The sequence below is a fragment of the Daktulosphaira vitifoliae genome, unplaced genomic scaffold (assembly GCF_025091365.1).
Source record: "Daktulosphaira vitifoliae isolate Bord-2020 unplaced genomic scaffold, ASM2509136v1 Scaffold_1, whole genome shotgun sequence".
NCBI lineage: Eukaryota > Metazoa > Arthropoda > Insecta > Hemiptera > Phylloxeridae > Daktulosphaira > Daktulosphaira vitifoliae.
Window position 1 is genome coordinate 7,896,987 of NW_026099572.1, and position 10,654 is coordinate 7,907,640.

General features: G+C 28.7%; 1 protein-coding gene across 5 annotated transcripts in view; it reads right to left on the reverse strand.

Moving 5' to 3' along the window:
* LOC126894990 (uncharacterized) overlaps positions 1–2,566 on the reverse strand; it is a 166,420-nt gene extending 163,854 nt beyond the window's left edge. For 3 of the 5 annotated variants that reach the window (XM_050666408.1, XM_050666410.1, XM_050666409.1), the window contains exons 1-3: positions 2,418–2,566; positions 1,698–1,739; positions 481–646 (exon numbers count right to left, since the gene is read on the reverse strand). In XM_050666408.1, the coding sequence (XP_050522365.1) occupies positions 481–646; positions 1,698–1,739; positions 2,418–2,513 (304 nt within the window). In that variant the 5' untranslated portion in view covers positions 2,514–2,566. The remainder of the gene's footprint in view (positions 1–480; positions 647–1,697; positions 1,740–2,417) is intronic. The other 2 variants (XM_050666411.1, XR_007701560.1) reach the window with 2 other exon arrangements.
* Between the last annotated feature and the right edge of the window lie 8,088 nt (positions 2,567–10,654).

The window sequence follows — 10,654 nt, forward strand, 5'->3', positions numbered from 1 at the left end:
TTTAACTTTATAATGCTATAACTTATTGAAAAGTTTATGGATCCACACAATTTTTTTATGAGAAATAATATTTTTTAATAAACCCTTTTTCATTCGACATACTTTATCTTAATCGAGATATTAATAAGGAACCAGCAGATCAAGTAGCTTTTGGAATAAAACACCAATTTTTTTAAAATTAAACACTATCTAAAGATTTGCATCGAAGCGTTTATTTTTGATAGTGATTTTAATCACTATCAGATATCATTATACTTGATCCAACTATACCACGTCACAACTGTGCCGCGACCCCCCTGTGCTGGGTTTTTTTTTTACTATTATTAAAAACACATAATAATTAATATGATTTAAACGTAGTCTCTGTATAAATTATTAAATAAAGTATAGCAAAATATCAATTATATTGAAATTTATAAGAGTTGCCAGTAAGATATGTTCTATATCCTATAAACACAAGTTAAAAATAATCTCAATTACCTGAATAACTCATCAGCTCTTTTATTTCTTCTGTTGAATTAAACAATTTTTGTTTAAATACACTTTTTAATTTTTTTTTGAGTATAATTTTACCGTTTTTAACAGAAATATTAAAACATTTATCCATTAAATATTGTATGACGAAAAATGATATGGGATAATTTTTCTAATAATAATAAATGCTAAATTATTTTCTGGCTTATTAAAGTAATTAAATTAAAATAAAATAATAAATTATAAGTAAAATTAAAACTATATTTAAAATATTATTAATTTTACTTAATTAATAAAAAAAAAAGTGATCAATTTTTATTAAATAAATTATAAAATGAATTTAAGATAATATCTTAAATTCAATTATAACATTGATGTGCAGCTGAAAAAATATTGGTTTTACGACGATGTGCGCATTTTTTATAACTGTCAATAAAAATTCTAATATCTCACTGACCCATTTTGCTATATACATGTCGGAAGAACTCGATTTTAATCTAGTTGAAGTTACCAATGCGTAAAATATAATAAATTCCCCTTAATTTAAACAATTTTAAAAAATATCTAAAATCTATGCAACCGTCAAAATAGTATTTTCCAATTTATTTTATGCATTTAAAAACAACTAAAAGTGTTTTTAAGGAATACTGATCATAATGATGAATTTTCTTTTGGTAGGCTTTTTGAAAAGTTAATGAAAAGCCCACACAATAAAAATTACTGTTAGAATATTTTTTTTCTTTTAATAATTTGTGATAACACTACACAATTGGTTTAGAAAAAGTTTACTTCTTTATAAAAAAATATCTTTTTTGAAAGAAATAGTTAATCTATAAAATTTTAGATTACTCAGAGAATTACCATGTGGTTTTATAAAATAAATTTAAGTTTGGAGACTGTACAAACAAATGACAGCTTACAGTAATATTTTGTAATTAAGTGCGCGTCAATTCCGCTATTCGTTTAATTTTTATTATCAGACAGTTATTCTTTTAATTTTATAATGTTCTATTTTAATAGGTATTTGAATATGTACGTTCTCTTTTAATAAAATAAAGTTAACGCCCTTAAACAGTCTGAGAAACTTCTTCACATTGTGCCCTTGGATTATTCATAAAATCATTATTTCATAAATTTATGTATTCATACGTACTCTTCTTTACAAAGTTACATATAAAAAAATTAAATTAAAATTTTTTTTTTTAATATCTGTAACACTTCACCTCATTTAATGGATTAAAAATCGCTTCTATTAATGCATCATTCTGCAAAACAATTATATTAGTTATAAATATTACTGCTTAAAAAGTTTATAGATATTCAGAACAAAATAATTTCATATCAAACTTACATTACTACACGGAAATGTATACTAAGATGGAGACATATTTAAGTTTTAAGTGATCTATGTTTTACTAACGTTTTATGAACTTTTGTATAGTATACAAGTTAAATGGTATCAGTATAATATTCACATACATTTTTTATATACTTATTATATTTATAGCGATGATGCAACTTAAATTAAATTACATAGAAGAAAAAATACGTTCTAAGTAATTTTTAACACAAGTTCACTTTCTTGTTTATTTACTTCTAATTTTTTAGCGACTATAACTAGAGATTTCGTAGATTACCCAAAGATAAATTGTTATTTCACGAATACAATATTTTGCGGAAAATAATGAACTCAGAGTACGGAAATGTCGTTACGTGAGGGAGTTTGATATGAATCATATTAAAGACCATAGTCATTTACTTTTCCAAGTTTATTTAACTTGGAAAATATAATACACTTGGAGTATTATAATATCATCCGCTTATAAATTTATAAGCAGATTATTAATAACAAATTATTTATATAAAGAAGGCACACACGCCACTAAATAATAGTAATAAATTTATAAAACGATAATAATGACTATAAAAACTTGTTTTCGCACATTTGTTCCGAACCAGGACATTCCGGTTGAAAACGTAGGTATGGTTATTAAACACATAAAACAAAGTAATATTCCAAAACAGATATAGAAATTCATTTTTAATAATAATTTAATATAAATTAGTTAAACTTGAAAAATAATTTTTATTATTAAATGAACTTAGTTTATATAGAACAATTCAGTCTATTTAAAAAAATCTAAAATGCGTTAAAACAAATTATTCAATTGTCTTGTTTACTTAAATGTTTCGTTTATAAAAATTATTTATATATTTTCGCAGGTAAATTTTATTTATTCGTTCTCGAATAAAATAAAATATACTATTAAAATATCAATTGTTTTAAAATAAATACAGATAATAATTTAAAATTTAACCAAGTGTATAATTTATCATTGTATTGTTTTTCTACACCAAACTGTATAAGACTTTGCACAAAAAGTTATATGTTATGATGAGTGTAACAAAAAAATAGTGAATAGTTAATAATTAAAATGAGTAAAATTTAAATAGGCCCAATAATAAAATGTAATAACAGCGACGGCTCGTGGTTTGGACGACGAACCAATCGCACCCCCTACTAAAATGAATAAAATATAAACATTTTAAAACTATAATTTAATAAGAATACGATTGACATTTGGTCAATATTATTTTATTTATAATTGTTTTTCAATATTGTATTTATTTTGAGAGTAATCGAATGGCGTGTTTCTTGAGACAGGCACTTGATTTGACATAAGGTAACACTTACGTGCCGAGCGGTGTCATGAAGATGACTATTTTACGTTTTATTGCGGCGGGTAATCGACGCTGGCCATTTATTGGACATAACACCAAAACGAGCGGTAGCTTAGAAGGAGCTGGCACGACTGCGGAATGTCACACGGGAGACAACGCCGTGGCCGTGTCAAATACTCCCTCCCCCCCATCAAGCCGCTGATCGAATATGAAGATCGAACGAATGGGCGCATATATCGTTCGGTATTTAGGCTAAATATGAATAACGCGTAACGAAATAAAATATCGCAATATTAACGCTGTTTGTTTGATGGAGTGGATGGTAATGACCCGCGTTTTGTGACCGGAAGAGAGGGAGGGACTTAATCACCGCGCATAACGCGCTTGGGATATGGGGACAGGGCTTACTCATCCGGGAGCTCCGGATTTAACGGTGAGTTTGGGTAAGAGAGCAACAAGTCCATCGCCTGTATCAGGCCGTCGTCGTCCAATTCTATCGGCGTACACCATCCACGTACACTCGCGACTGTCGCCTGACGTCTACGAAAGAGATGGCCTCGTTCGTGGCGAGTATTGTTGCCACTGCTATTATTGTTGTTGTTATTTGCGTTTTGTTATTTCCCAATACTTCGGGTAGGGAGTGCGGGCGGCATTCTCCAACGAGCGTTACACGCGTAACCGCAGCGTGAGAAAAACTCCCTTTGTAACACGTCTCCAATCGTTTTCGTTGTAGGCGCGCCAATAAGGTACGCTTCGGTCAACCTGATGAAGCAGTCCGTTACTACTAATAAGTTCGTCTTGCCCCTGGGTGTTCTGGGGTACGGTCCCATCAGGTCCATACTGATCACTTCCCGAGGCTTTTTGGATTGGCGCGTAACTCTCGGGTCATGGGGCGCCTATTTAAGGACTTAGTGCACGCACAAATATGGCATTTTACGTACATGCGAACTGCGTTTCTTAGCCCTTTAGAGTAGAACCGTCGTTTTAACGCTCGGTACGTTTCTCTCCTTCCGTGGAAACATGATAGAAGATCGTGGTGGTAACGTCAATTTATATGTTGTAATTTGTCAGTGGGTACGACTACGGGTGTGTCCACGCCAATACGAATACGTAAAATACTGTTAAGAAAAAAAAAATGCCCTTATTCATAACGTACGGTTTTTCGTTTGCTATTGCAAACTTTTGTAAATTTTGTATGAACGAAGTGATAAATAGGTCGTTGTTTTGCCACTTTCGTAACTCTACCCGGTAAACGGTCGGTCGCAGATTGCGACGTTTGCTTCGGTAATGGAGTTGATCTTATCGTGAGTGGCGGCGAGTGCAGGCGGACTAGTCGTTGGTGCGCTTATTAAATTGTCATCAAGGGCGTCATCGTCTATCAGATCATCCGTAGGGTGACCTGATAATTTCGTTAGGGCACTTCGTTATGTTTGCCCGGCAGGTGTGTTGTGGTAAAATTTAGGTTTCTCAGGTGTAATGCTCAGCGAGTCAACTTACTGTTTGTGTCCTTTGCTTTGTGTAAGTACGTCAGCGCTGATTTATCTCTGTACAATTCGAAAGTGACGTACTCTAAGTATGACCTAAATAAATAATGTAACAAAATCAAATATAAACTCGGCGAATCGCAAAACATATATTCCTGTATAATAGCCCTTTTCTTTTACAATGAATCATTTCTATCTTATAATTACTCATTTATTACAATTTAATAAGTAATTTCTAATAAACTACACATTTTCCAGAGTATATGCCCTCTTCTTATGTAGTTGTGTACCCCCTAAATATAGATTTACTCTTACCCCCATACTTGTGTTACCATCTGTACTAACTAAGAGTGAGAGGAGACCCTCTACCTTATACTCTTAACCTTTCACAATGCTATGGGAAGGGAACCATATGCCTTTCATCATACCCCCGACCATATACACCGCCCATCTACCTAGGGAGAGGAAACGGCCCGAGACGTTTTGGGGTTCCTAGCTCATATATTATAGTCTATTTTGATAAATCTAAAATGATCTAAAATAAATTAATCAATTGTCTTGTTTACTTAAATTGTACGTTTATAAAAATTATTCACATATTGTCACAGGTAAATTTTATGTAATTATTTTCAAATAAAATATAGAATCAAAATTTTTGTTATTTTAAAATAAATACAGATAATAATATAAAATTTAATCCCTTGTACAATTTATAATTGGAATGTTTTTCTACGCCAAACAGTATAAGATTTTGAACGAAATTTAATACGCAACGATAAATATAAAAAAATATAGAAAATTAAAATAGTGAAATTTAAATAAGTTATATGATAAAATGTGATAAAATATGGTTCATAGTTGTATTTGAGGTCATCACAATAAAATAATAATATTTCAGTATGTCATTGTTGATTATCACTATATATAGGTTCTTTTTTCTTTTTTTTTTTTTTATTATAAAGTCTACCTGACATCTCGTCATCTTGACTTACAGTTAACACATATAATTTTTTGACATTTGGAAACAATAACTTATTATATACATTAAGAAATGATGATATATACACTATTCTAACTATTTACAATTTTTTTTTCTTTTTTCTTTTTTTTTTTTTTTATCTATAGGTTCAAGAACATTAATGAAATAAATAATATAGAATTTCAAATAAAATAAAGTAAATTTAAATTTAGTTTGGTTTATTATAATATAGTAAATCATTAGAAATTTTTATTAGCATCTAGTAATTTGAGGTTATTGTATGTACATCGTCATTAATGAGATGCGCACTCACTAAACGGAGTCCAAATAAAAATTATATGTATTGACTTGATGATAGAAGTAATTTTAAAAATCGTCTTTGAAAAAGTCTGATATTCACTGATGATGATAGAATCTTGATTGTTGATTTGTAGTTATATATTTTAGAGAATTATATGTGATTAATAAAAGCGTATTTTTTACTATGAAAAGTGTTAATTATTTAAAAAAATATACGTTTAAAATTAAGTAAGAAAAGTTAAGACTATAGAGACACTGTATAAAAAATACACTAGAGTATGTAGGGAATAATCTTAAAGCACACTTGATAAAATAGTTTGTTGAGTGATAGGAAAAACAATATAAATATATTTATTGCATTTTCATCAATAATGATCTACCGTTTGTTCTATAAAATCTTACACATTATTTATTACCTTATGTCTAACAAATTATTATTACATATTGTTTATTATTTCCTGTTTCTTTTATATAATTAATATATGCTTTTTTTCTACGAAATTTCAATATTATATTTAAACAATTAAAAGGTATAAACAGAGTGATTTTTTTATTATAACCCACTCAATTACTTACAGAATAAATATAATTTAAACATTTTTTTTTTTTTTATTTAGTTATACATTATTCTTGAATTATTAACTATTTAATACATTTTAAGTTCATCCCTTATGCCTTGTAAGGGTGTCAACTTTGTTTTTTAAATGAGAACACATATTTTGAATTTAATAAAATGTTTGAGTTTTTAATTTAATAGTAAATGGCATTTGAATTTTTAATGTAACTTTACTAGCTTATTAGATATAAACATTTAAAGTTTCAAAATTTTGAGTTAATATACATGTATAATACACTAGGGATTACAAATACAGGGAGCTAATTGGTTTTTATGACATCGATATTAGCAGGTACACAGCATTGTTATTATCAATGATAGTAAGGTACATTATTGTGAGTTTATAAATACACTAACTGACAATACAAAAAGTATATCTATTGATAGTCATAATTGATAATAAACAATCCGTGACTGTGATAGCAATATCATAAAAAACCAATTAGCTACCTGTATTTGTAATCCCTTGTGTATTATACCTATATATTAGCTCAAAAATTTGAAACATTAAATGTTTATATCTAATAAATGAATTAAGTTATATTAAAAATTCAAATGCTATTTACTATAGAATTAAAAACTCAAACATTTTATTAAATTAAAAATGTGTTGTGCGACGCGAAATACTCGGACGACCAATCGCCGAATGAAATCACGTCTCTAAAGGTTCCTTAAAATAAAATTAAAAGAATAACGTTTTTAATGGACTGTAATTTATTTACCGAAATTAAATATGTACTCTCTAATACAGTAACAAAATTGGTTTATCTTAAATCTATTGTTAGTACTTATATTTAAAAACTAATATACTAAAATACAACAACATAAATTTTTAGTAATTAATATTTTGACAAACAGAAAATGTATAGTCTGACCTTGCTTTCTGTACCCAAAAGAAGATAGTGAATGTGTCAAGTAAAGCAGTTGAGCCCGACGCAATCAACAGAGTGAATTGAACACATAAAACCGTCAAAGAAAACAAAACCAACAAAATAACGCACTAGAGTCCGTGATACACAAAACCACTCTATGCATTCCGATACGCGAATGACACCTTCGCGACCACCGCCACACACTACCCCAACAAGTAAACCAGTTGTGACAGGTCGCGCTCTTGTTGAAGAGAATAAAACCGGCGCTCACCCACCAAACTGTTTCGTCACGACCGAACATATGTGTTACCATTTAAAAAAAACCAAACCCAGCACAGGGAGGTCGCGGCACAGTGGTGACGTGGCATAGTTGGATCAAGTATAATGATATCTGACAGTGATTAAAATCACTATCAAAAAAAAACGCTTCGATGCAAATCTTTAGATAGTGTTTAATTTTAAAAAATTGGTGGAATATTCCAGAAGCTTCATAAACTGCTAGTTCCTTATTAATATCCTGATTAAGATAAAGTATGTCGAATGAAAAAAGGATTATTAAAAAATATTATTTCTCATAAACAAATTGTGTTGATCCATAAACTTTTCAATAACTTATAGCATTATAAAGTTAAAAATATAAAAAATAAAATCGAGATTTTTTACACGAAAATAGCATTTGATAGCCATTTTTACCGTGAAGATAAAATAAAGTCTGAAATTTCTTTTTGCATGATAAAGTATATTACATTAGCTTTAATTTAAGATATATATAAAAGTGTCAGACCTTCCGGAACATTTTCAAAAGTTAAGTTGAAAAAGTAATTTTTTTGTAAAAAAGTTGTCATTTTAAATCCCCCCTGTGGGTAGGTTAAGTGTCAGATTTACAAAAACATATACTAAATGATAGGTAAAGACATCAAGCATCTATAAAAAAAAAAATTATATTAATATATTCATTTTTGAAAATGAATTTTTAAATTTGTAATTTTTTTGGAGGTTTCCCCCATTTACGGGGAACGAGCGAAATTTTTTCAATTTTTGAGGGTAATGCTTTCGACTAGATACGATTTGTGATCTTTTGACGTATCATTGAAAGAAATCGGTTTGGTGAGAGCTGAGAAAAAGTGGTAACAGACACAAAAAAAAAAAAAAAACCACATCTTAGTAAAACTAATACCTTCTCAGCTTCGCATTGAAGCTAAAACAAATGTTTAAATTATATACATTCTACAAGTAATTGAGTGGGTTATGATAAAAAAATCACTCTGTATATATATTATGTGGGTCATTCCATGTGTAATCACCTAACGTGTCTGCTGGTAAAGTTCAGAAATTTATGAACAAATTTATGACAACAAAAATAATATTTTTTTTTTTATTTTACCGGATAGTGCATTTTTTATAATTAAAAACATGAAAAAACAGCCTATGTTCTAGAGCTTATAACTTCACATCCAAATAAGCTATCATTGTGGAACTAGCACTGTTTTACTCATATTAAATAGTACTTCAATTTCTTTCTTGGAAGTTCTATAAGTGGCGTTAAAATTATTTCTCCATCTTNCTTTCTTGGAAGTTCTATAAGTGGCGTTAAAATTATTTCTCCATCTTAAAATTTTCACCAGACCTTTTAATTTCCTAAAAGTAAGTGCTATGTAAATTTAAAAAAAATTCGTTCAGTCACTTTTGTGTAATGAGATGATAAAATTGGCTATTTTCAGCAAACCACGCATGTTCAAGACCGTAAAACGATACAAAAAAAATTATAAACCGATTCAAATATGATATGGGTTAAAAGAACATAACTAAAAGTTTCTAAAAAGAAAAAAAAATTTTGAATTAAAAAATTTTTTGACCTTCAAATTTTGTTATTAAAATACTGCAAAATTTAAAAAATTAAAATCAAAATTTCGACGTTCAAAAAAATTCAAAATTCATAAACTTAAGAATGAAATTGGAGTACTATTTAATATGAGTAAAACAGTGCTAGTTCCACAGTGATAGATTATTTGGATGTGAAGTTATAGGCTCTAGAACATAGGCTGTTTTTTCATGTTTTTAATTATAAAAAATGCACTATCTGGTAAAAAATAATAATAATAATAAAAAAAATATTATTTTTGTTGTCAATGACTTTTAACCCTTAAACAGTCGCGTGGGGGTCTAGCATACCCCCACATAAATAAAAACGGATGTATTATATTGCATAAAAGGTGTACATAGATGTAAATTTAGAAGATGGTTTTTATAGTAATATTAAATCGATTTTCATAAATAAATACCTACTGTAATAAACCAAAAATAAAAAGAAAGTATAGAAAAAGAAAAATTAGAGTATAAAAATGAGAAGGCGTAGGTTAAATACAAAAAGAAATTAGGGGATACTAATAGATTATTGTTATCATTATTTGTTATAAGTTTTTGGAATTTTAATGTAGATTTAATTGTCTTCAATTTTTCTTATTAATTTTTTTATTAATTATTTCTCTCATTAATTATTAATGGTTTATCACGCAATAGATTGTTGGAAGTTCGAAAGCATAAGTTAAATTGTACTTACCTTACGTCCTGTGTGATATAATAATATTTTAAGTAATCCAGTGTTGATTTCCGTATTAAACGCACTACGTATACGATTTACACTATATGTAACATAGTCTATGTAATTAATTATAAAACGATTCAAGACTTTAAATAATATGATTTAATTACACAAAGTCTACAACTGGTCTTACTTGTGATTGATTCTAAACACTCTGTATTTTATTATAAATACAATTTTAATTTTTTACTTATTGATTTTTTTTTTACGTCTGTTGAATAAGTATTTTTTTTTTTAGAGAGTATATTTTATTGAGAGATCGATACCAATATTTCTTAAATTTTCCTCTGGCCTGGCCAAAACAAGATTCAGAAATATCTATATCTATGTAAAAAATTTTATCAAGGCAGAATTGTGGTGGCCCAATGTGTCCCGGTGCTAAAATGAAGCACCTTGAAAGGATGCGGCACAATAATAACCAAGACAAAAATTAAACACTAAAAATATATTTGTAAGTTTCTTTACGCTGTCTGCCGGCGCGATGTTTATTAAAACAAAGACATTAGTAACGAGACTAGCTACCCAATACGCATAGGCTTACAAATATATTCTAACCTAATGTACCTAATTTTTGAATAATATTTACTTGCAACCTTTACTCTGTCTGCCGGCGCGATGTTTGTTAAAACAAAGACATTAGTAACG